The following is a 26527-nucleotide window of genomic DNA, read 5'->3' as shown; positions in this document are numbered from 1 at the left end:
AGTTTTTGAAGAAAAAGGTTGTTTATTCCATAACCTGTCAAATTTTGATAAAGGAGTTTATGTCATACCTCCTAGAGAGTAGTGATGGGTCATTCATGAATGACCCGGTTCAAAGAGCCGGCTCTTTTATGTGAACGAGAAGAGCTGGATCCCATTTGAGAGCTATTTTATATCATTATAACATTCACTTTTATTATTTTTATGTATGTTGTTTGTGTGTTATGTGATTGATTAGCAGGACTGATCTTTTCTACATACACTTCAACATCTTACATTAGGGACACAAGCTTGATGGTATAACATTAGTGTTGTGTATCAGGTGTGTCATACAGCCCAGCCAGTGAGCATATTTCATATGACCTGCAAGGTGTTTTTGGGAGGAGGCAGTATATTTCAGAAAATAATAGCATGTTACAACAATTCAAAAAATTGAGCATGGTTAGACTAAAACACCAACACAAAAATCAATCATATGTCATAACATTGCTAAATCTGGCAGGTCAAACGAACATAACTGGTACCCGAACGAAGAGCCGTTTGGAAGCCGGCTCTTCTTGCTGAGCCGAACCGAATGATCCGGATCGATGAAAAGAGCCTAAATTCCCATCACTACTATAGAGGAAAACGTAGTTTATCTTGTTCATGAGCTTTATCGCTGTCACGGGTCAACATGTGACTGTGTCTGATTTCAACTCAGAGCAGCTTAACCACCAGCAGAGGGAGCCAACGCTCTGTTAATGGCAGCACTGGTCAGTCTTCCTCAGTGTCCATGCTGCTCACAGCGGTCCTCATGCAGGATCAGAGCAGAGAGGACCACAGTAGATGGAGCTAGAGCACCAAGAAGGCTTGAATACAGTTACGATCCAGAGAAGAAGAATTTGCCAGTCCTCAGGCTCCAACACGTCCTCAAAGACTCTCTATAATGACGTGATCCAAGACGGCTGAGTTACTTCGTTTACTTCAGTGAATATCGAAAATGTCTGGAAGAGGAAAGGGAGGAAAAGGACTCGGTAAAGGAGGCGCCAAGCGTCACCGTAAAGTCCTCCGTGATAACATCCAGGGAATCACCAAGCCCGCTATTCGCCGTCTGGCTCGCCGTGGTGGAGTCAAGCGTATTTCTGGTCTCATCTATGAGGAGACCCGCGGAGTGTTGAAGGTCTTTCTGGAGAACGTCATCCGTGATGCCGTCACCTACACCGAGCACGCCAAGAGGAAGACTGTCACCGCCATGGATGTGGTCTACGCTCTCAAGAGACAGGGACGCACTCTGTACGGCTTCGGAGGTTAAACTCACATCTTGACAACAAAACAACCCAACGGCTCTTTTAAGAGCCACCCACTTCAACTTGAGGGCACATTCCTATTTCTTCTGTTTCTGATATTTAAGTTTTGTGTGTGAGCTGGAGGCTAGAATACTGTTTATTTAGAGCAGTGGGGTGAACATACGTCGTTGTACATTTTGCTTCATACTTTTAAAGCTGATACTGTTGAAACCTTTTCTGTAAAGTGTCTGGGGAAGATTCGATGTCTGAAAACTCTAGTTTTAAGACAGTCTAAAGGAGAAAATCATCATAATGATCTGACAGCGCAATCTCTCAGGCGCAGAGGCGCTGTCCATTACTCCGGGTGCTGAAATCCTTCTTCGGCGCTGAATCTTTAAATCTGTGAGGGAAGTTTAGTTTGTCAGCTCCGATGTTGGATGACTTCCCTCCTGATGTATATTCATTATATTGCCTTGCATCAGATCACTGACAACTTTAACCACTGGAGAACAGATCAAATAATCGCTTGCATGTAACATGATACACCAGTCTCATTTTGAGCAGCATGATAGATGTAGTCACAGGCCTATTAGAACATTACAACCAGATACTATATGACAATACTTCGAACACTTATTCACGTTTGTGATTAAATATCATACAGGAGAATGGTTTCGAAAAATTCAGCTCCTGTAAATAGTGGGTGGTCCTTAAAAGGACCTTTGGGTATAGTTGGCTGACTAATAGAAAGTTTACTTGGAGCTGGTGTACTTGGTGACGGCCTTGGTGCCCTCAGACACGGCGTGCTTGGCCAGCTCTCCAGGCAGCAGCAGGCGGACGGCGGTCTGGATCTCCCTGGAGGTGATGGTGGAGCGCTTGTTGTAGTGAGCCAGACGAGAGGCCTCCCCGGCGATGCGCTCAAAGATATCACTCACAAACGAGTTCATAATGCCCATGGCTTTAGAGGAAATCCCAGTATCAGGATGGACCTGCTTCAGGACCTTGTAGACGTAGATGGCATAGCTCTCCTTCCTGCTCCTCTTCCTCTTCTTGCCGCTCTTGGTGGCCTTAGAGACGGCTTTCTTAGAGCCCTTCTTGGGCGCTTTCACGGTATCAGGCATGGTGGTGGTCGAGTAAACGGATGTCTGAAGGACGGCCGGGCTCCTGTTTTTGTTCAGTCTTGGTGGAAATCAGAACGCGCTGTTTCTCAGATAGGATTGGCTGAGATTGGATCGCCTGAGGCTGAGTAGCTGAGGGGGATGGAGGCTGAGTCCTATTCAGGGGGGTCTGCAGGAACTCTGAGCCCATGAAAAGATAGCAGCAGCACAAAAGGTGGTGTTGGGAATTTCGGGTCTTTGGAGTGATCCGGCTCATTTGGCTTAGTTAGTTTATCAGAGACGACTCTTTTCACTTCTAAGGACTCTTTTTTGGTCCAATTTTGCCCTTATTAAATCAGCTAAATGTAGCAATGTCTAGACCAGTGATTAATATTTGCACATAATTTGCTGAAATCCCTCAGTAGGCTTAGAATTAACTCAAACACGAAATGCAGATGATAAAACTCTTTTACACGAGGTTGTGTGTAAAACAGATGTTGTTGCCTTCCAGTGAGCAGTTGTGGTGCATTTATTCAAGCTGTGTGATATAAAGATAATCCCTTCATTCTGGTGTGTGTAAGACAGAAACAAAAAGAGAAAAAAGAAGGGGATAAAATTCCCATTCTATCCAAAATGAGTCGGCTGTTTTGAGCAGCTCGTTTGTAAATGACACATGAGCAGGAACAACAGCTCTAAATGTTGTGTATCTATGTGCTTTAGAACTTAACTATTTTACAGTAGTGTATTGAGTTCACTTGAAAATTTAAAAAAAAATCCCCGTTTTTATGAGATAACTATCTCATAAAAACAGGATTTTTTTTAGTTTATTTTGGATTTTCCTGTTTTTTTTTTTTTTTTTTTTTTTTTTAAACAAGATAGTATCTCGTGAAAACAGGATTCCCCTGACGCTCTCCTGCATGACTGGTTGCTGCATTTCTCAGCCAGTGATTAGAGGTGCAGGGTAAATACAGGCAAGGTAGGCAGTTTAATGTGTTTTAGTTACATGTTTCACGCCAAATTGTGTCAGCTAACTGTTCGCTTGACCTCTTCTCTTTATGGTTGATGGTAACAGAGGAGATAATATCTTGTAAAAACAGGAAAATTCATAATGAATAAATTCCTGTTTTTACGAGATAGGTCGTAAAAACAGGAGGATTTTGACATTTTCAATTGAATGCAATACGCCACCGTAACTATTAACCAAAATGCGTAATTAATAGTTAGTATAACACGCAGAACTCAACGAGGAGGAAGTCAGAATTGGAAAACAGTGGACAACCTCATACATAATTTTGTCTTCATCAGTAGTAGTCTTCAAATGATTTTCATACTGGGATAAAGGAATTGTAAGACATTTGGACATATAAACTTGAAACTGTATGACTTCTAAGTCTATTTTGTGATCACCCCGGGCGGCTTTACTTGTGAAGAGCTGTAGTAAGTGTAATGAGTTCGTGATGGTGTGTTAAATCAGAGCCCACATGTCCGAAGAAGTGCGACTTTAAACTGAGTAGTTTAGGAGATATCTCTTTAGTTGTGATGTGGGTGGCTCTTAAAAGAGCCGTTGTGTGTGGTCTGGGTCTGGTGGGGTCTACTTCTTGGCGGCCTTCTCGGTCTTCTTGGGCAGCAGAACAGCCTGGATGTTGGGCAGCACGCCGCCCTGAGCGATGGTGACTCCTCCCAGCAGCTTGTTGAGCTCCTCGTCGTTGCGGACAGCCAGCTGCAGGTGACGGGGGATGATCCTGGTCTTCTTGTTGTCCCGGGCGGCGTTCCCGGCCAGCTCGAGGATCTCAGCGGTCAGATACTCGAGCACAGCCGCCAGGTAGACGGGGGCTCCGGCGCCAACGCGCTCAGCATAGTTTCCTTTGCGGAGCAGTCTGTGGACACGACCAACAGGGAACTGGAGCCCGGCACGGGAGGAGCGGGTCTTTGCCTTGGCTCTGGCCTTTCCGCCTGTCTTGCCTCGTCCAGACATGGTTTGGGTGGTCACTGATCGTAGTAGTCAGAGAAAGAGTGTCTGAAGCCGCTCAGACCTCCTCTTTATGTCCGGCTGGGCGCCTGAATTTTGGCGGATCTTTCGAACTCAATAGTCTCCAATCAGCAGCTGAGATCGAGGCGGTGGGTTTCCTCCGGGTGGTGGTGAGCTTCAGGAACAGCCCAGCACCAATCAGAGAGCAGAGGTAGTCTCCATCGTAATCATTTTATAGTCCCCCCCTCGACTTCTCCCCCTTTAGAAGAAAGAAAGAGTCTGATGGATAATGTGCGATTAAATCAGACATGGTTCTGTTCTAACTTTCGTCCTTCCTGACTGTTTTCATCTAATTTCTCCAACACTGTCAGACAAACAGTCTCTGTATTCATATTACAGTTCAATCAAATGCTTGATCAGATTTTAAGTCTATTGTAACAGAATCAGGTTTATCAGGACACCATGAATAAAGTTGAGGGATTCATGTGTGAGCCTTCACACCCACAGAGAGTGTTGAAACCACTTTTCAGTTCTTTTGGTCACTTTTAATGTAATTATTTTGACTATGATAATTCTGACAGCATAACACATTTTGCAGGGTATTTTTTTTTTTTTCAATATAGCAATTTAACACTTCAATACCAGAGCTGATAACAGGTCAAATAAGCTCTGTAGATTCTTTTTACACTCAGGGTGTTGGGGACAGAAACTGCCCCATAGAAACCCATTAAAACCAAGATTGTGATCCCCCAGCCATGGCAGTCTACCCCCCTGCATGTGATAATGATATTATATATGATAGTAGGTTTGTATTCTCTTGTTTACAGTGTTCCCACAGATCCTTCAAATCTCACATGCCTTTCATTTTTTACTGTTTACTGCACAAAAAGTGGTGATAATTGTTCTCAGCTCAGGTCTTAAAAAGGTCTTACAAAGTCTTAAATTTGGTTTCTAAAAGTGTGTAAGGTTACTGTTCAGTCAATGCCTGGCACCACACTGAACAAATAACGTTTTTCACTGTTAAAATCAAAGTTGTCTCCTGAATGAAGCGCGAAAGGAAACACATCCTCATCAGCTGTAATGTTCCAAACATGGATAAAACATGTGCTATAACAGCCTGGACTGATTTAACCCCTGGTCAGGGGCGTAGCACAGGGGGGAACAAGGGTACTGATTACCTGGGCCTACAGTAGGGAGGGGTCCTTGAGAAGCCTGCAATGAAAAGAGGGTTTTTATTTTTATTTTTTCTTAGTAATAAGTGTCATTATTGAATCAAAAGTGACTGAATTAATCTGTCCACAGAGTGAAATTTGTCTAAAATAAAATAAAACACTGGGGGTCTCTGCTCCTCCCTTAAAAATGTCCAAATGGTGCATTCCAGTGCTGTGAAATAATAGAAGTAAATTCAGTTTAACCATAGTAAAAATATTGCTCTTAAATGGCAATATGATGGTTCAAAAATACATTAAAATGCATAAATATTTGTAAAAATTATGCAACATTTGTTGCAGGCCAGTTAAAGGGGGCCCTGTGTGATGTTCTTTCTGGGGGGCATAAATCCTTCGCTATGCCCTTAGTTACATTAATAATAGCAATGTCAGTCATGTTTACAGACTTTTTACACTTTACAGTTTTTAAGTCAGATGTAGGTAATTGTTTTTCATGATCATTAATTACAAGCGTTAAAAACTGCAGCGCACTGCCATCAGCTCCCATAGACCAGAGGTCAGGAACCTTTGTGGTTGAAAGAGACATTTTTGCCAGAACCCCTTCCAGAAAATCTTTGAAGCGCTGCAAAACACATTTGAACCTTCCAATGAGAGTGATGCAGTCAGTTAGCCTAAGTCTTTGTCTGTTGACATATAGCTGGTTGAGCAAAGGTATGTGGCCATCTATTCATATTTTTGATCTCACTGATAACTTTCCACTCATTAATTTTATTCTTACTTTGCATTTTAATCATAATTTTCATTTCAATGAATTTATGGATTTAGAACTACAATAGAAACAACTGTGTACATATTTTTATCTTTAAGTGCTATTATCAGCAAGTGATTATTTCTATCCTTAATGATACTGATATAATCATTATCGTAACTTCTTTATTCATCAAAACACACTCCTTCAGCTGTCAGACAGAGTTAAGCAGGATACTGTAGTAGCCTACTGTTCACCTATGGATGAAACCTTCTCCACTGCATCTCCTCTCTCTATGCTGCTGTCTGTCTGTCTACGTCACATACAGGTGTGCAGTAGGAAATACACTTTTTAGCATGATCAATAAACAACAGCATCCATGATCACTGGGTCACAGACTTCATTAAACTATACAGTCAGAAGGACAAACCGGAGCAATCTTGATAATCCCTCCAAATATCCATGAGAGTAGAATCAGCTGTTTGCAGCCTTTCTCCCGCTTGCTGAGTGACACATGTCAGCACCATGGACAGCGCCACATTAACACCGTGATATTTTCAGCTCAAACATCAACAATCTGATCTTTTACAATGCAAATGCACACTCACACACAATCTTGCATTCATTGAACGGAAAAGACATTTATATAATCTTTAAATATATAAATCTTCTAAATGACAATATCGACTTCACAGCAGCAGAGTAGAGAGTAACAATAAAACCTGAGCTTACCTGTTTATTTTGCTCAAACAGCCCCCTATTGATCCCTTGGTCACCTTTCTCTCTTTTTTTTACCCGATTGATGCTGTTAAGGTGTGAACTTGACTTAGTTTTTCACGCTGTTATTAAAGTTATCTGTGTTCACATTCTCTGCTGACATTACTTTAGTCCTCTTAGGGTCTGACGGACGCTTAGGATGAAACTTATCAAAGTTAATTGTTGTTTTCAAATACCGACCTTCCCTTTTGCTGCTGAACCAGATTTCAGAAAGTCAAAACCTAACTTGCATGATGAACACAAAACTCCTGTTTCAGGAGTCATTTATGACGAAACTGCGTCCAGACCTTTGTTCCCAAGACAGGAAATTGCCAGTATGCACTGCGCCATAGAGGCACAATATGACACATATTTAAGTTGATAAAATAGGCCTATTTGTAAATATAAAGTTAGAAGTGATTTTAGGATAAAATACGCAAAACTATCTCTATATAGCATTACAAAAATTATTTGTCCAATGTAAAAAAAAAAAAAAAAACCTTTCCTTTGTTTCAAATTTGGCACAGCTGCATAACAGATGCATAACTTTGACACTTTGTATCTGTGTTTGAAAACTTTGTGCGTAAATAAATGCTTTGTCCCCCCCCAAAAAAAGGTTTTGTAGATATGAGTCAGCAAATTACGAGTGTTTTTATGTGAATATGAATCTAAAAGCTACGACTTCAAGCAGTCATGAATACGAATCTGATTTCTATGCATACAAACTCTAGTCCTTGGGTATGAGGCGAAAAGCGTTCAAATGACGTCACCGGGGCCACAGGCAGGTCGTAGGGAGACTAATCGGGCCCCGATTCCGCCAATCGCACATGTGCAATAATGGCTGACAAAGGGGAAGCTGCTGCTGCTGTTAGCTCCGACTCAGCATCAAAAGTAAAGTAAATAACGTAATATCTTTTCAACATTTTCAGTATTATTTTGATAACACTCCATAATAATATAGATCTTTTAAACACATAGCCTACAAGTTGTAGCATCAGCCCATGAGGTCGCGAGATAAAGTTTTCTCATATGTAAAATGAGCGGTCAAGCCCTTGTCATGAAAGCGGGAGGTTCATAGTGTCACCCACCCCCTGCCGCTTAACGGCGAGCACTATTGAATCATAAGATTAAAGCCCTAAACAAATGTTTTAGCACTATATGCTTACTTACGGGACTAAAACACATTGTAAATTGGCTTTAGTCGTTAATATTTCTAAACTAATGTTGTAAATCACTGTAAACATAAGTTGTTTATACTGTATTACTTAAGTAATGTTCTGTAGTACTACACACAAGAATGGGCATCTTTATATAGCATACAGCTAAAGCAGAACTTTTACACAGTTCTCAGCTGTCAACATTGCTGAGTGAAAATGCTTAACATACTGTGGCAATATATTTTATTCCTGGTAAGACTGAATGTTTTTAGTTGCATATAGTGTTCGGCACAAAGTTTTCAAACACGGATACAAAGTGTCAAAGTTTTGCATATGGACTTTTGACAGCGATGGTACGCCATAGTTCCCTACCCCCGCCATAGACCAACCCTAGTTCTTGCTCTCTGTGCCCCTTTTTGTTACTGACCTGATTCGTAAATTAAACGCTTTATGAAAAGAGGCCATTTTTTTTTTTTACAGAAAAAAGTGTTTTCCCCTCGCATAACAATGTAATGGCTCCTTGTCACTGCCTATGCGTAACGGAGACGCCCATAGGCGCATCAAAGTGTCCATATGCATTTAATGATTACATGGCTCCTTGTTGACAAACTTAGACAGCTTTAGGGGCGAGCAAAATTTACTTTCTGACTCACTACTACGCAGTCCTCAAACTTAGTCCTTCGAGTAGAGCTAACAGGATAAGTGTCATCAAAAAAAACTGCTCCTGAAAAATGTCTGCAATCAATTAAGTCCCTCAATGTGTTAATAATCCAATGTTTTGACACTATTTAAGCATTTTTGAGTGTCAGTCCTGTGTGGTGGATATCTATAGGTCAGAGGTGGAGCCACAGGGTGGCTTGAAGGGCCTATGCCCTTATCTTTTTATCAAAATCCCTGAATCTTGAAAAAAAGTGTTATTGTAGAGTTTTATGATTGATAAATGTAAAAAGACAGCCTGGATGATGATAAACAAATGGACCCTGCTGATCACAACAAGGAAATTCACCCTATGAGCCAAACTGGAAAAAAAAAAAAAAAAAAAAAAAAAAAAAACGTTTTTATTTTTTTTAACTTCTAAAAGCATAAACACATACTGCAGTATAAATGAAAACCTTAATTTTAATATTTTTGCATTGTCAGAAGTTTGTGTCATACACATTTGTATGTTTTTAAAAGAAGTGTTTCTATGGCAAAGTTTTACAACAGTTCTTACCCTACCCATGGTTATATAGCTTTGAATAAACGTTAGACATTCTGACTGTTTATAGGAAGCATGAATAGTGTTTGTATCATCAAAATGTTGTAACCGGGGAGTAGATTTATTGGCTTTTTAAAATTTAAATTGTCTTGGAAACAGAGCTTATAAGAGCAGGTTATCAAAAATAAATGATATCCAAATCAGGGGATGTATGCTTTACAGGAGTTTACAAACCCTCATTGAGATTAAAAATATCCTTTTCAAGATATCCTGGTCAAGACAGGCGGCAGCACAGCCAGAGTTACAGACAAACAACGAGTATTCATACAAATGAAATGTCAAACACCAGTTCATTGAAAGAGAAACAGCAAGTATTTGTTGAAATCAGCTACAGTCTAATGCATCATTCAAAACATTTGCAGATCTGAGCAAATCCAAGTCAACCAATCTCCTCTTAAAAGTTTCCAATGAGACCAGCTCACCAAGTTTTAGGTCTTTCTGTAAATCATTCCAAGGAAAAGGGAGCAGCAAATTTATAGTCCTTTGTCCCAGTTCAGTTGTGACCCTGTGGACAGACAGTAAGAAAAGATCCTGAGATCAGAGATAGGTTAGGTATAGGAGATAGGTGTAAGTTCCACAGTTCTTCGGAATGATGTAGGTCAGAAGGTAGGAAAGTAGAAGAACAAGAATAGCTTTGTAGATAAGAATATACCAGTTTTTAAGTCCATGTGATGACAAAGATTGCCCCACATGTTCATAAAAACAACGGGGATTTAACATTAGTGATGAACCTCAAAGCTTCATGACATGGTGCCTGGAGCATGTCAGCTCTGAGACGAAGCGTGCATGTAAAAAACATCACAATAATCCAACAGTGGCAGCAACCAGTCATCCCGTAGACTCAAAAGAAAGACATGATATGATTCTGAAATAAAAACCCACAGGACCACAACAATTTCCGTTTAAAATGAAATTATATTCAAAAAGTTACAAAGGTATTTCTGTCTTCCCTCCTAGGGAAGAAAGGAGGAGAGTCCTGGTTATACTGTAAGCTGGCTGTTAACATGTTTCTCTGTCTGATTCAGTCCTGAGCAGCTAAATCACCAGCAGAGGGCGACAAAGCTCTTTGATGAATGGCAGCCTATATCCATGCTGCTGACGGCGCTCCTCATGCAGGATCAGAGCAGAAAGGACTACAGTAGATGGCGCTAGAGCACCAAGAGGGTTTGAATAAAGGTACAATCCAAAGAAGAAGAATATGCCAGTCTAGATCTTCCAACACGTCCGTAGTCAGCCTTTAAGAAGGCGTGAGCTCAGACGAAAAGTCTTATCGTTCAACATAACTGAGTAGTAAATATGTCTGGAAGAGGCAAGGGAGGAAAAGGACTCGGTAAAGGAGGCGCCAAGCGTCACCGTAAAGTCCTCCGTGATAACATCCAGGGAATCACCAAGCCCGCTATTCGCCGTCTGGCTCGCCGTGGTGGAGTCAAGCGTATTTCTGGTCTCATCTATGAGGAGACCCGCGGAGTGTTGAAGGTCTTCCTGGAGAACGTCATCCGTGATGCCGTCACCTACACCGAGCACGCCAAGAGGAAGACTGTCACCGCCATGGATGTGGTCTACGCTCTCAAGAGACAGGGACGCACTCTGTACGGCTTCGGAGGTTAAACTCACATCTTAACGACAAAACAACCTCAAAACAACCCAACGGCTCTTTTAAGAGCCACCCACCTAACACAAAGAGTTAACATCCCACTAAACTGTGACCGTTCGATATCAAGATAGTCTAAGTTTATTTCAGTGAGTATGTGTCCAGTTTTAAGTGATATTTGTGTGAATATTTTATAGAAACCTACAACTATGGACAGTTTAGCTAGAGGAGGGACGACTGCATGGAAGATCATGAATTATGAAAAGGTGGCAAAGTGTCACTCCACTCATGAGTGAAAACATCTGATTTATGATGCCTAACATAAATGCTTTAGTCAGTATAGTTGGTATGCTCATTATACCGCCTATCTTGTGACATGCTAATATAACGTGATAGAAGTGTGAGGCGGTGCAGCTGCAGCACTTCCACAGGTGAGCGGGGCTCGGTGCAGCTGTGCTGCCGTGATTGAGACACACTGAGCCCGCTGAGGTTTGTACTCTGTGGGCGCTGGCTACTGGGCATTGTGAGGCGCACATTTCTGTGATCTCGCTTTAGAAGAAGGGGCATGAATTAATTGTCAAATTATGTATTGTGGGGATGAGAGCTGTGTACTGTGATCACATGTTATTTATAAAAACGCTGCGCGGGTGCGGGGGAAAGTTGGAGTGAAGGTTTCTATGTCAGCTGATTTTATTCATGTATTGAATTTCGGACATCGGTTTTGTACGAGCTAACTACAGTGATTATTGACTTGGTTTTGTCTGTGTTATGGTTTGAAGGGAGAGTCGCGCAGAACAGAGTTAAGGGAAAACTTATGCCACTGTTTTTACTGTGTATGTTGATGCTTCTTGGACCGACTCGCCACTAAAGATGTGATGTGATTAATACTGTGTAAATAGAGAAAACCCCGTCTTGAATCCGTGCTGCTTTGTGTGCGTGACTGGGGAGTGAGTGTCTATGCTCTGCCTCTATTGTGTCACGTGCATTGATTTGCCCAATAAGAATTGTTCCTGCTCGCGCTCAGGCTATATAAACCAGACTTTAACCATACACATATAACTCATTTTTCTGAGGGAAAGAGAGAAGACATTTTAAAGACATGGCAAGAACCAAGCAGACCGCTCGTAAGTCCACTGGTGGCAAAGCCCCCAGGAAGCAGCTGGCCACCAAGGCTGCCCGCAAGAGCGCACCGGCCACCGGCGGCGTCAAGAAGCCCCACCGTTACAGGCCCGGTACCGTGGCTCTCAGAGAGATCCGCCGTTACCAGAAATCCACCGAGCTTCTCATCCGCAAGCTGCCCTTCCAGCGCCTGGTCCGAGAGATCGCTCAGGACTTCAAGACCGACCTGCGCTTCCAGAGCTCAGCCGTCATGGCTCTGCAGGAGTCTAGTGAGGCTTACCTGGTCGGTCTCTTTGAGGACACCAACCTGTGCGCCATCCACGCCAAGAGGGTCACCATCATGCCCAAAGACATCCAGCTGGCCCGCAGGATCCGTGGAGAGAGAGCTTAAACACACTGTAGTTTAAGGAAGCAAAACGGCTCTTTTAAGAGCCACCACATTATTTAAAGAGCATTTGTGATTTACTGTATGCATTTTGTCACTCTGCTATCATAATAATGATATTAATAATCAAAATAATCTACATTTTGAGTTATACAGTTAACCAGTCAGTATGGCAGTAACTTAATCATAGTTTGGACACAAAAAATTCTAACACTGATGGACTATTATTAGGTTTAGATAGCAGGACTTTCCCACAAACATTGTGATGGTGGTGTTAATTGTTTATTAATACTTGAATGTTTGAGTGTTAGTATTTTTATTTTATTTTATTATTTTTACATTATTTTACAATATGCTACTCTTTACTCCTTCCCGGTTTGTTAAAATAAATTAGATGTTTGCATAAACTCAGCTCACTGTAAGTTATGTAGCACTTTCAAACACAACAGCATTCAGCTTTCTAAGCTGCTTCACACAGAACAATATTCAGGGAGATGTGAATTTAAACTGATAAGCTTTGATATGATGTTATGTCGAATGAATTTTTTATTTTCAAAAGGCAATGGTTCTTTGATAATTCCAAATTGAAAGTAATTTTTACTGTGTGGGTTTTCAGGTTTTTCTCGATCAAACAGGCCATGGAAGATTGTCCAAGCCTGTCAGTTTGCTGAATGAATAAAAGCAAGGATGTGTTGACCCTGGTTATTTTATTTTCCATTAGTCAGATTTGTGAGCACATAACACAGTCTGATTTAGGTTTTTGTTTTTGTGTACCGTCTTCAATATGGTTTTGGTTAAACAAGAGGATTCTGACATTCTTGTGTAAAAGTCCTTCTGAAATATGAGAACATCCGTATGTACTCAGACATGATGTGTTACACAGAACACTAGTTTGACAGAAGTCTGACAGTAGAAGACTGTGCTTCACAATTGTTTTCCCCAAGCAGGCAGTGAAATCAAATACAATATGAATTTCTTACTTATGATCTGCTCATAGCCCGTACTGAGAACAAAGTCACGCTCGGTCCACAAATGGCTAATGGCAGATAAAAATCGGGAATTTAGCTGTGGAAAGCTCTTAAAACAGTGTGGGTGGCTCTTAAAAGAGCCGTTGTGTTTTGTCGTTAAGATGTGAGTTTAACCTCCGAAGCCGTAGAGAGTGCGTCCCTGTCTCTTGAGAGCGTAGACCACATCCATGGCGGTGACAGTCTTCCTCTTGGCGTGCTCGGTGTAGGTGACGGCATCACGGATGACGTTCTCCAGAAAGACCTTCAACACTCCGCGGGTCTCCTCATAGATGAGACCAGAAATACGCTTGACTCCACCACGGCGAGCCAAACGACGGATAGCGGGCTTAGTGATTCCCTGGATGTTATCACGGAGAACTTTGCGGTGACGCTTGGCGCCTCCTTTGCCGAGTCCTTTTCCTCCCTTTCCGCGTCCACTCATTTTGTTATAGTCAGAGTTAAACCAAAGTCAATCTGATGCAATTCGATGTCGGAGGGCGTGTTTATAAATCCTTTCTGCGGACGTTTGGGAAGAAAACACAGCTCGCGCTCAGCCCGCCTTTTGCCTACATGCCTTTGTCACGTTTTTTCTTTAAGTCCCGTCATATCCGGTTTGGAGTGTCTTTCAAAATAAGGCCTGATGTATTCCAAGGAGATGTACCGATCTCTCTAGCTCTTAATTGACTAGGTCTACTAATTAGTCATTCTCACATTAGTCGTCAACAATGAGCTCGACAGAAAATGAAGACTTTCATCTATTTTTTGTCATAGTGGGGCTCCTTGTGTTTGAGTTAGCTTTTGGGTTGACAAAACTCAGAAGTTTAGCAATTTTGGTGTCAGATGTTTTCTTCTGATTAATTTTTGTCAGAGTATTATCTGAGAACCACTGAGGATCAAGGCTTAGCCTACCATAAAAGGCATGACATAAATTATTCTTATATATAGATCATGTTTCAGTAAAAAAGTGTGTTTAATAAAATATAGTAAAAGCAGCACTAAAGTCTGAAAGGGTTGAAACAAAAGAAAAGAGACTATTCTTTATAAAAGATTGACCTTTTTATTCATATAATAGTCAGACTTTCTAAAAGGAAGATTTATTGAAAACGTTTAACTCAATCATTAGAAAAGAAACATAAAACCAAGACTTATAAATGAACTATAGTCTCACATTAAGAAGATGTACCAAATATATATTTATGTGTGGGATATTATAACTAAAAAATATAATAAATTCCTAACAAATGTTCATTTTAGTAAATACACTCACATTGTGAATTTGATGATACAACACCTTCCAAAAAAGTTGGGACAAGAGCAAGTTTACCACTGTCAGATCGCATTTCCTTCAAACAAAGCCATAAGTGTCCAGGGACTGAAGTTACTTTTGTTGAAGTATTGAAGATAGATTTTTGTTGATGTTCATCTTAAATTGCTAACAGTGCAGATCACTGTTGTTGTACTTGGTGATTTATAATGTGCCTCATATTTTCTGAAGGAGACAGGTCTAGGCTGCATAGCCACTCTAGTACCCATACTCTTGTCCTGTGAAGCCATGCTGTTGTAACTTTTTACAGAATGTGGCTTGGCTTTATGTTGTTGAAATAAACACAAACCTCCCTGAAAAAGACATCACCTGGATGAAAGTCTATGTCTGTTTTGGAGCAACATCTGTGTTATAAAAAAGAAAATAAAAATGTACAGGTTTGTGATTGTTATATATAACTGCAGCTCCAGAAGAGGAAATTATTGATTGACACTCCAAGTTCCTGATCTGATCCTGGTACTTTATTTGCTGAAAATATTATCATTCAGTCAAGTTGAAGCATGCAGACAGACATGCAGAAAAGTCTCTGAATATAGATGAAGACCTACTGAAGGCCAGTCTTTCTGAAAGCCTTGGAGATTTGCCTTTTATCTGCTTCACCAGACATTTCTAAACGTTGCATCCCAATCAAACTTGTCTCTGATGGAGGAGGATGGAGAGGAGGATGGAGAGAGGGACCATGGATGTTGACCAATCAGACCTGAATCCATAGGTTCTATCACTCTATGAAATCATGTAATCTTGTTGAAAAAAAAAAAAAAAAAAGTAGGTGTACATTTTGCACATTTTAATACAGGATTAAATCCACAACACTAAACATTAACTACGAAAAAACCATCCTAGTTTCTCAAATGTTACTATAAACTTTAGGTCTTTCTGTCTGCTCTCTGACCTCTTCCCTCTCCACTGCCTGTCGTTCTCTCTCTTCATCCCTGTCAGCGCACTCCTTCAAGAAGTTTAAGACAGCCTCACTGCCCTTGCCCCCAGTGCCCAGTCAGTTAGACCATCCTCAAGGAGGGATTGAAGATGGGCCACTACCAGTGGTGGTGTTATGGAGTGCAGCATCCATCAAACTTAACCAGCAGGTGACATCAGTCACCTCACCTGCATCAACCTCTTTCCCTGTAGGATTGCTAGGATCAAACAAATCTCACACATTATAGTCTTAAGCAGGGGTTTCAAACTCAAGGCCCAGGGGCCAAATCTGGCCTGTGGTGCTGTTGTACCCAGCCCACAAGATCATTTCATATTTCTATTGTAATTGTCCCGCTGGTCTGCAGTTTTACTACAGTATAAACGTGTAAACAAAGGCAGGAATGTGGAAAAGAAATCATTTTGTTTATATTTCATATTTTCAATTTTGCATCTCACAATCAAATTTATTGTTTGACTTCTTATTTCATATTTTGACCTTTTAAATTCACAATTTTGACAGTTTACATCAAAATTCAACCTCCTAAATAGAGAGTTGTGAATGTAAAGTCATATTTGGACCTTTTTAACTCACAGTTTCCAATTTGATTTCACCTTTTGACCTTTTCAACTGCTAACTTTGACTTCCAGTCCCACATTTTGACCTTTTAGATTCAAAAATTTAACTCAAGTCTTTACCTTTTAAACTCATGATTTTGAATCTTGTTATATTTCTGTTCATAAAACTCCCAACTTTGACATTATATCTCATATATTTGCCCATTAAAATCATTATTTTGACATTATTTATGACCTTTTGAAGGAATACGTTTGACTTTCATCTCAGATTTTGAGCCATTAAACTTGTAATTTTGACTTTTTTAAATCTGTAAACCAGTTGTCATCAGTGCTCAGTTAGTGTCCCCATTTTTGTTTTACTGGTGCAAATGACAGTTTGTGGTTAAATGTTGACCCTGTTAGGCTCCAAGGTTAGACCTCAATTCAGAACCTGACCCCTGCTGTGATTGAGTTTGATACCCCTGCTGTAATGCTAGCTTGTCTTCATCTTTTAGACAAGCCAAATGGATTTGCAACTGAATTATTCACTTTATTCCCCACAGGAATAGAAAATAACTCATTGTAGCATCCCCAGGTGGAACAATGGAAGACTGTCAAACTGATGGTTTTAGACACCTTTTTATTTTCATTTACGTAGTGCAAATTGTCAAAATCACACTGTAAGAGCTGAGAGAAACAGGCATTACAACACTGATTAATAAAAATATTCCAAGCAACATGACATATCTACAGAAAAACCCCCACAACTATCTGTTATTAAAACAATGAAGAGATACTATTATCATATATATATATATATATATATATATATATATATATATATATATATATATATATATAAGACACACAGATCTATAAAAGAGGCCATAATCACAATTAATTGTGTTCTATAGGCTGGCAAACTTAACAGGCCTCAAAGATTAAAAGCCAGGCTAGGACACACATGTAATGCTAATTTGTAAGCTAGACAATTTTAACAGAATGCTCTGAAATCATACACAAAGATATTTATAACATTTAAAGATCATAAAGCTGATATCTTGTGCACCGTCCAGCTGGTTGCCTTCTGTTGAGTGATGTAGTAGAAAACCTGCCTTCAAAATAAAAGCCCCCCCATAATATCAAAACAAAAGGAAAACTCAAACCCTGAGTACAACAGGTAAACTCATAAATACATTTTAAACATTTTTTCCCCCTTATGTGGTCTCTTACAATGACATTCACTCATATTACTGTAATCTTGTAGCTCTTTGTACTTTTATGAGTGCATTTTCAAATCAGTAATTTCACTTTTACTTCAGTATATTTTTGGGCAAGTGTTATAGTTCAGTACATTCAAAAAAACATTACTAAAAACACACTTTTGATCAAATGAGGAGGTTCTAAGCTTTCCATCAGTAACATGAAACTGTGCAGTAACTAATTAATGAATTGACAAGGCTGAACAGCATGGGGAATCTCATTTGTAATCATGTTCTCCTACAGCATTTCAGCACTATAAAGATATATTAGCCAGTGGGTAATCATCACTTGTTGTAGAATATGGACAACAACAATGACAGTACCTTACACTACTATAATAATCTTGTTAGATTTATTGACTCATCATTTGCACTACTTTTCTTTCATTATAATAAGGAGTTACCAAAGAATTTTTCTGGGTTTGACTTATTAGACTTTATTCTTTGTAATCTCTCTCATGTGTGTTTCTAAATAGCTTCATAATCAATATTTGATGTAGTACAGATTAATCAATTTATTACATGTAATATTCAACATAGTGGGAAGCTCGCTCTCTATAATGAAGTGTGTGGCTCTTAAAAGAGCCGTTGGTTTGAAGTTCACTACATGCGTAGCTTACTTGGAGCTGGTGTACTTGGTGACGGCCTTGGTGCCCTCAGACACGGCGTGCTTGGCCAGCTCTCCGGGCAGCAGCAGGCGGACGGCGGTCTGGATCTCCCTGGAGGTGATGGTGGAGCGCTTGTTGTAATGAGCCAGACGGGAGGCCTCTCCAGCGATGCGCTCAAAGATGTCACACACAAAGGAGTTCATGATGCTCATGGCCTTGGAGGAGATGCCGGTGTCAGGATGGACCTGTTTCAGGACTTTGTAGACGTAGATGCCGTAGCTCTGCTTCCTGGCCTTTCTCCTTTTCCTGCCGTCCTTAGATTTCTTAGGCAGAGCTTTCTTGTTGCCCTTCTTCGCTACTCGTTTTTCACCCTCAGCCATTGTCGCTTTCAGAGATGTTTACTGTCGATATAGCTAATTAAGGAAGCACCAGCATGTTTTATACACCTCTGATGCAGAGTTAGCTGCGCTGTCTCCACCCTACAATTGGCTGATCTGGAGATTTTTGCGTCACTGAATGCGGAAGTCAAACAAAGTTTGGCGGGTCTGTTAAGCTTGACTGTGGTTTGGCGGTTTAACGTTCAGGATAAACACTTTGAATCATGTTTATGAGAAGACAGGAAGTCAGAGAAACATTCATCCCTCATTAGAGACACGATTCACCCTTTGTCCTATATTACCAGATACTATCAACCGAATATCACACATCTTTGGCTAATAAGTGGTCTAAGCTATGGCTTCCTCCAGCTTTCTGTGGAGGACATGGCTTTTGTAATAAGTGTTAAGGGATAGTCTCTTCTGGCTAAACTGACTAGTCGAAAACATAATACCTTAACTGAGACTTAGCTTTTCAAATCTGAGGCATATCAAGGCACCACTACTGTTCTTTATGTGATTTTTGTTTGGATTACTTTTAGCTATTTGCTTTCTAAAAATTTAGAGATTTTCAATCCGTAACTCCAGCTGGAATCATAGTGTAGGTCTAAGTGGTTAACCTGACATCCAAAGCAGGTTAATCCTCTTCAAACATTTACCCCTTATAACACAGTTTATATGTCTATTTCTGCAACAATCCCTTTTACTTTAATCCTCAATCTGCTATAATAAAGTACAGCAGCGAGTTAAACAGTGCAACAGCGCCATCCAGTGGAACAAATGTGAATGTGAACGGCTGTACACGAGAAAAAACTCCTTTTATTTTATTACCACCATGGTTTATCAACATTCGTCACATTGTGGGAGACACAAAACCAGGCCTAACAGTGCCAAAATGTGTTTATAGTGGCCATATGGGGTTAAAATTGGTAGAAAAAGTGTGTAAAATTGATTAAATATGGCACCAAGACTGGCACCAATGCTGCTGATCAAACACACATATATTAATACTACGTATCAATAAATCACAACAAAGGAGGGCCCATTCTGTAGGTTTGTCAGGGGCCCAGTGAAATCTATGGGCAGGCCTGGCTTCAGTGATGAAGTTGACATCAAGGTCAGTCAAATTAGAATAAAAAAATACTGCTTAAAATCTACTTCAAAAGACCCAGAACCCTATACCCCAGGAAACATGCCTTGAAGCAATTGCTTCTGCAGAAACTTTTTTCACTGCATTTCACCATCATGATCAGAGAATTATTCCCCTCTGAGGATTTCTAGTAACTCCCTGAAAATCTTTGAAGCCCTGTCATTCCTACTAGCTTGCCCCATAAGGGCTGTTAGTCGGATGTTACACTTGGTAAAAATGGGGTTATAATGGCCAGCATCAGCCTGCTCTCTTTGATCAGGAGGACAACTTTTGTCATAGCAGGATGTTTCTTAATCAGATCTGTTGATGTGCACGTTCCAGCACACTTATTCATCTATCCACATGGACTCAGAAACACAATTTTCCCCTAAATTGGAACCACAAATGTGCCAATATTTGAAGTTTGGGTCCAATGTGACAGCCAAAGGTTGTTCTCTACACCAATGGAGCTAATCCAGCCAGTGATAATTGTGTTATGTGTTAAAAATCAGCAGAGTGACTCTCTCTCAGCATTCAGAGTTCTTCTCACACACAGGTGTAAAGTGGGGTAAAACACAAGTATCACTCCACAGGTAATGAGCTCAGTCATAGTGGATCTGCTGCTGGTAAACTGGCAACAACAAGCAAGCTATACTGAACACAGCTCCAGTCCAGAGAGTCTTCGCTCCACATATGCACAGCTGTTCTGCGTGAAACCTAATTTATGCTGCTTTCTGCCATGTAGCCTTTATTAAACACACATATGTGTTGGTTACTAGTGGCATTTATCCAACATGTAAAGGTAATGCAAAAAAAAAAAAAAACAGAGCTGCAGTGTGGAAACAAACAGAAAAAGACTTTTTCTTCATCTATGTACAATGTTCAAAGTACTCAGTCTCCTTTCATTTTTTAAGTTTCATGTTTTCCTCATTAATCTACTCTCAGTTTCCCATACTTACTAAGTGAAAACAGAATTGTAGAAATTTTAACATATTTATTAAAAAAAGAAAGTGAAATATCACATTGACATAAATATTAGGACCTTTCACTCGGTACTTACTTGAACCATCTTTGGCAGAAATTACAGCCTTGAGTCTTTTTGAATGTGATTAAGCTAAGGCTAACTTTGCTTCGCTTGCTACAGATAATGTTGCTTTGTAAGCCGATGAAGCTACACAAGCTTTAGCTAAGCTAAAGGAGCTAAAGCAAGCCACTGTTCACATAGCTACTTTTAAAACAGGTCTAGCTTTAGCAAACAGCATAATGTAATGCAGCTAATGTAGCTTCGTTTTAGCCACATTGATTATGTAGCTGCGTTACCTACATAGCTTACATAGCTAATATAGCTCTGTTTACTTTGGCCTCATCTACTTGACCTTCATAGCTACGTTACTTACATAGCTTTTGCAGCTAATGTGCCTTTCTGAGCCTTAGACTTAGTTACTTTCCTACATAGCTACATTACCTATGTAGCTTACATAGCTTCATTAGCTTTATTTTTAACTATGTAACCTAAAAAGCAATGTCTCTTATGCTAATGTTGCTAGCATCACTAACATAGCATTTTTTGCTTTGTTAGCTTTAGTCATAGCTACAATACCTACATAGCTAAGGTTGCTAACGTAGGCTGTTAACTCAGCTTATTAAATTATTCATTAAGCAGGTCAGGTTTAAAATTTCACTTTTGGTATCCTAACCCTTACCTTAAGCCTTACCCTAACTCTAACCTGAAGTTTGATCAGATTTTATTTTGAAAGTTTGAGCATGTATCTTTGCTCTGAATGAGGCTGCATTTCATTGTAATGATCTGCAAGGGGGGTGTCTGAGATCTGTGGTCTGCTGCCAGACTGTCATGTCAGAGTTAAAAATGTCTATAAAGGATTAGCATTTCAGACCTTGAAGCAGTCTTTGACCTGTTATCTGGTGCTTCCATTGCAGTGATAAACTTTGTAGGTTAAGACACGGACCATTACAACTATCAAAAAAGACTGGCTTGGAAAACTGATGTAAATATTGAGGTATGTGAGTAAGTATTCATCTAAAAATTTAAAAAATAAAATAGTTTTATAAAATAGTGTTACTCCTGTTCTTAAGATAAGGCCTATATTTGTAGAGATTGCGGCGTAGCTTTTGGACTATGGAAGTCTATTTCCACCACTTAAAAATGAAAAATGAAAAATGTAGAATGAAGGCAATAAAAAAGGATCCTAAGTCAAAATGATGAGATAAAAAGTCATAATCATGAAATCAAAAGTTGAAATTATGTGATAAAAAGTCTAAATTCTGAGATAAAAGTTATAATTAGTAGATTAAAAGTCAAAATTATGGGATAAAAGAATGAAATTATGAGATAACTTTTCATCTTATAATTTTTATCTCATAATTTTGACTTTTTATCTCATAATTATGACTTAATCATCTCAGAATTTAGACTTCAACTCATACTTTCAGCTTTTTATCTTATAATTTTTACTTTTTAACTCGTAACTTTGACTTTTATCTTATAATAATGATTTAGGATTTTTTTTTCAAGAATTGCCTTAATTTCACTTTTTTTTTCTTTTTTTAAAAATGGGCAGAAATGGGCTTTCATATTGGACAGCCCGACATTGGTCATAGCTTCATTTTTGTAAGAATCCAGAGGTTTCTTCCAGTTTAATTTTGCTCTTTATGTTGACATTTCAAAGTATCTGTCTGTCTTTTCTTCTGTTCTCGGTCAGTGGTAGGAGTAAAAGTATATCTCATAAATACACATACATGTGCATGTGTTTGAAAATACATAAGGATCTCTATGGGGGAAGTTTTGCTGTGTGAGAAGGCAGATGCCGCCACCTAGTGTCACATTTTGCTATTGCACCAGGATGCAATAGAGCAAGATGTCCCATAAACAGGCACTGAAAAGTCCAAAATATATTTTCTTTAGTAGAGATTAAACTCTCACTGTGATAAAGTATTTTTGTAAATAAATTTATGCAGAAAAGAATAACAATTAAAGATTCCTTTTTCCCTGAATCTTTTCATTGTATGGTGTAAAAAGAGTTAATTATGAGAAGAAGATTTAAAATAAGTCTAGATCAGTGTGATGTGCCAAAATAGTGATGTCTACTGTTATATGGTATTGTGTGGAGATGTACAATTTTGATATACATGACGTAAATTTTAAAGATAGAATAATTTTAAACAATGATGGTATCTGTCATAATGTAACCGGTGTGGGGTGGCAGCTGTGGATCAGTGATAGAATTGGTAGTCTCTCAACCAGAAGATGAGAGATTTGAACCCCAATTCCTGCTATTTCATGCTAAAGTGTACCTGGACAAGACACGGAACCCCAAACTGCTTCCACTGTTGTCAGATTACCAAAAACTGAATGACACTTTGGACAGCAGTCTCTACCATCAATGCGTGACTGGGTGTGACCACAGGTGTGACAAAAGACGAAAAGCATTATGAGTCATCTGATGACTAAAAAGTACATGCCATTCCCAAAGAATGGTGTTACTTTTGGAAGACTAAAGCGCTTGCACCTGAGATTGTTATGAAGTATCACATTATAGTAGCTACGATGATAGACAGTCTCAACAGCACACCTCTGAAGTGAAAAAAGAAAATACAAAAGTGTATGAATATTGTGCAAACATCTGCAGATCATCAGCAGAACATAACTCTGCAGAGAGATGACTGCTGCTGACACAGAGCAGAGGAATCTGCATGAGTGTATAAACATTGAATGGACAGGCCTCTGACAAAGTATTGTAACCCTCTGTGCTCCTTTTCATGCAGGTTTTGATTCTCTAAAAGCCTCTTTGCAGTGAAAGTTGCAGAACATGTTGAGGCAAAGAGCTTTTCGTCGAAACAATCTGGAGCTCTGATTCATCAGAGTCCTCTGACCTGGTTTGACTCTGTCCAGCACTTTATCGCCATAAACCTATACTTACTAATTGATAGTGTGATGAACTGCGGATTCTATAATGTAATTTAGCACTATATAATTATGATTAGATATCTTTTAATTTATGGGGCAGCTTTGGAACCTTCTCAATCAGAAGATCAGGTTTGATCCCAGCTCCTGCAGCCACGTTGATGTGTCTTTGTCTGATGTCCATGTCTGCTGCACCAGTAGTGAGTGAACGTTTATGTATGGGATGAGTTAACACGGAGGCCACTAAATACAGCAGCAGCCACCATCAGTGGGTGAATGGGTGTGAGCTACTGGATAAAAAGCCCTTTCACTTGCTGAATGACTAAAAAAAGCACAATATTTTTACTCCTACTCCTGAAGCTGAAAAAAAAAAAAAAAATATCTAGGTGTGATTAGATAATTACACTGCATTTATTTGTTTTGCATGATGACAACAGCTTACATGGATGCTTAAAAATAGTAGAGCCTTCATAAAACTTGTCTAACTTATGTACTGCTTTGAAACCTCAAAATATAACCGGTGAATCTCTGAATTATCTTGTTAAATACTCTAGTTAAGCATTATAAAATGAAAACATTTAAACAAAACTACAAGGATAAATTTGATAATAAAGTAAATGTTTTACAAAATAACTATTAAAATCGTATTTAACACAACACCTTGGCATATAACATTAAGGCAAAATAAACGCAATGCACAGAAATATGCACACTAGCATGTAAAAGTGGACAAGAGTATCGACAACTACTATTTTCAAAGTTGATGGCTGAGATTTAAACAAACCATTCCAGGATCATTTGTGAAATAATCCTATGCATGGCTTGATTTTGTTATTTGTTGTGTAACAGCATGTTTAAATCTGACATTATGGACGTTTTAAGATAATTGGTTAAAGTGAGGTTGAAAACGCTGGGAACGCTGGAATGGCCGTCGTTAGATATTATATAAATGGCTCGGTGACACTGATAGTTCCCCCTTGCTCTAAATGACCACTAGCAGCCCGCGCACACTGTACTGACTGCGTGAAATGACGGGAAAACGTTTATAAAATTCATTTTACGTGTTTCTCTGAACAGTCTAACGACTGCTGTACTGGCCTGTTTTGGACACGTTAAGTTCTAGCATACCTGTTTTTCTGTATTCAGCTCTGAGTCAAATAGGAGCGTAGTTGTCGTGAGTTGATAGTTTTATGTATTACAAATCTAATTCAGCACCACACTGCTCCTGCGCTCTATTCATTTATACAACAGCTTACGTCACACATGACCCCAAAACAGGGTAGTTTTCCCCCAGAATCAAACAGAACGGGACACAAATGTTTCATATTGACGGTATGAATCTGTGGAGCAAAAGTCTAAAGTGACTATTATTCTGCCCATTCCTACAGATGAACCATATTCTACAAAGGCCTCAAAAACTGATCTCTTCGTAGTTCGTATTCAGAAACATTGGTAGATACAAGAATGTGCCCTCAAGTTGAAGTGGGTGGCTCTTAGAAGAGCCGTTGGGTTATTTTGTTGTCAAGATGTGAGTTTAACCTCCGAAGCCGTAGAGAGTGCGTCCCTGTCTCTTGAGAGCGTAGACCACATCCATGGCGGTGACTGTCTTCCTCTTGGCGTGCTCGGTGTAGGTGACGGCATCACGGATGACGTTCTCCAGGAAGACCTTCAACACACCTCGGGTCTCCTCGTAGATGAGACCAGAGATACGTTTGACTCCACCACGGCGAGCCAGACGGCGGATAGCGGGCTTGGTGATTCCCTGGATGTTATCACGGAGGACTTTACGGTGACGCTTGGCGCCTCCTTTACCGAGTCCTTTGCCTCCTTTGCCTCTTCCAGACATATTTACTGTTCAGTTATGTTGAACGATATGAATTGCCGTCTGAGCTCACGCCCTCTTAAAGGCTGACTACGGACGTGTTGGAAGATCTAGACTGGCATATGCTTCTTCTTTGGATTGTACCTTTATTCAAACCCTCTTGGTGCTCTAGCTCCATCTACTGTAGTCCTCTCTGCTCTGATCCTGCATGAGGAGCGTTGTCAGCAGCATGAACAAAGACTCTGACCAAGGCTGCCATTCACAGAGCTTTGTCGCCCTCTGCTGGTGACTGACTGCTGAGCGCTGAAATCAGTGAAACATGTTGACCCATGACAGCTTTAAAGCTCAGAAACAAGAAACAGTTTTCCTTTCTAGGGAAACCTCTTCATTATGCCGTTTACACTGCGTATAGTTTGTTGTTTTAGTCAAAGGCTGATGAGGACGGCGCTGTGGTGATCTGGTCTTATACATGTGTTCAGGAAGCCCATCACCAACTACATAATACTCATTTTATTACTGAGCGGAGTAGGAACCCCCTTCCCCATATAAAGGAGGAGCTTGCAGCTCTTTTAAACTGAGCTAAGGACTGTGGATGGATTAACAACCATGAATATGATAATATACCCTATTATGAATTAGTGTTTGGTGATTTTATTAGTAAGTGTAATTTATCAAACATTGATTGGACCAACATTTATAAAATGTTACATAACGCTGTAAATGGTGGCTTACCTGCATATACAACACTATTAATTGTCCTCATTAATTTAATCAAATACTTAAAAATGTCCAGGACAAAATGTTAGAAAATCTCGGACACTGCTTGCTTGGTTTCTGTCAGCAGACTCCTGGTGAGAGCTGTAGTTCAGTGGAGCTGTTATAGGAAGACAAAAGTGTCTGATGATTTATTGTAATGAGGATGAAACTCTTGAACATTTACTGCTACAGAACCAAAGAGGTGAGAAAATAACTGACCAATGAGGGTTTTAATGTTAATATTAACTGTAAATCTGTTATGTTTGGTGTTATCATTCAAACTCTGCCTGACAATCACAGGAGACTGTTCTGGATGGTCATGTGTGTCATTAAAACAAGAGC

General features: G+C 39.8%; 5 protein-coding genes across 5 annotated transcripts; 2 read left to right on the top strand and 3 right to left on the bottom strand.

Moving 5' to 3' along the window:
* Positions 1–949: 949 nt before the first annotated feature.
* On the top strand, positions 950–11024 carry LOC121514829. Its single transcript, XM_041795199.1, has 3 exons — positions 950–1283; positions 3919–4335; positions 10708–11024. The coding sequence occupies exons 1-3, from the start codon at positions 977–979 to the stop codon at positions 11022–11024; spliced, it is 1041 nt and encodes a 346-aa protein (XP_041651133.1). The 5' UTR covers positions 950–976.
* LOC121515783 (histone H2B type 1-O-like) lies at positions 1995–2383 on the bottom strand. Its single transcript, XM_041796761.1, has one exon. The coding sequence runs from the start codon at positions 2381–2383 to the stop codon at positions 2015–2017; it is 369 nt and encodes a 122-aa protein (XP_041652695.1). The 3' UTR covers positions 1995–2014.
* A 1029-nt stretch (positions 11025–12053) lies between the features above and the next one.
* Positions 12054–12681, top strand: LOC121515781 (histone H3-like). Its single transcript, XM_041796758.1, has one exon. The coding sequence runs from the start codon at positions 12107–12109 to the stop codon at positions 12515–12517; it is 411 nt and encodes a 136-aa protein (XP_041652692.1). The 5' UTR covers positions 12054–12106; the 3' UTR covers positions 12518–12681.
* A 518-nt stretch (positions 12682–13199) lies between these two features.
* On the bottom strand, positions 13200–25453 carry LOC121514828. Its single transcript, XM_041795198.1, has 3 exons — positions 25147–25453; positions 18195–18567; positions 13200–13982 (listed from the first exon to the last, which is right to left on the bottom strand). The coding sequence occupies exons 1-3, from the start codon at positions 25451–25453 to the stop codon at positions 13649–13651; spliced, it is 1014 nt and encodes a 337-aa protein (XP_041651132.1). The 3' UTR covers positions 13200–13648.
* Positions 16936–18617, bottom strand: LOC121515782 (late histone H2B.L4-like). The gene has a single exon (XM_041796759.1). The coding sequence runs from the start codon at positions 18560–18562 to the stop codon at positions 18191–18193; it is 372 nt and encodes a 123-aa protein (XP_041652693.1). The 5' UTR covers positions 18563–18617; the 3' UTR covers positions 16936–18190.
* Positions 25454–26527: the final 1074 nt, after the last annotated feature.

The sequence above is a fragment of the Cheilinus undulatus genome, linkage group 9 (assembly GCF_018320785.1).
Source record: "Cheilinus undulatus linkage group 9, ASM1832078v1, whole genome shotgun sequence".
Taxonomy (NCBI): domain Eukaryota; kingdom Metazoa; phylum Chordata; class Actinopteri; order Labriformes; family Labridae; genus Cheilinus; species Cheilinus undulatus.
This window is presented reverse-complemented; position numbering and strand designations above follow the sequence as displayed.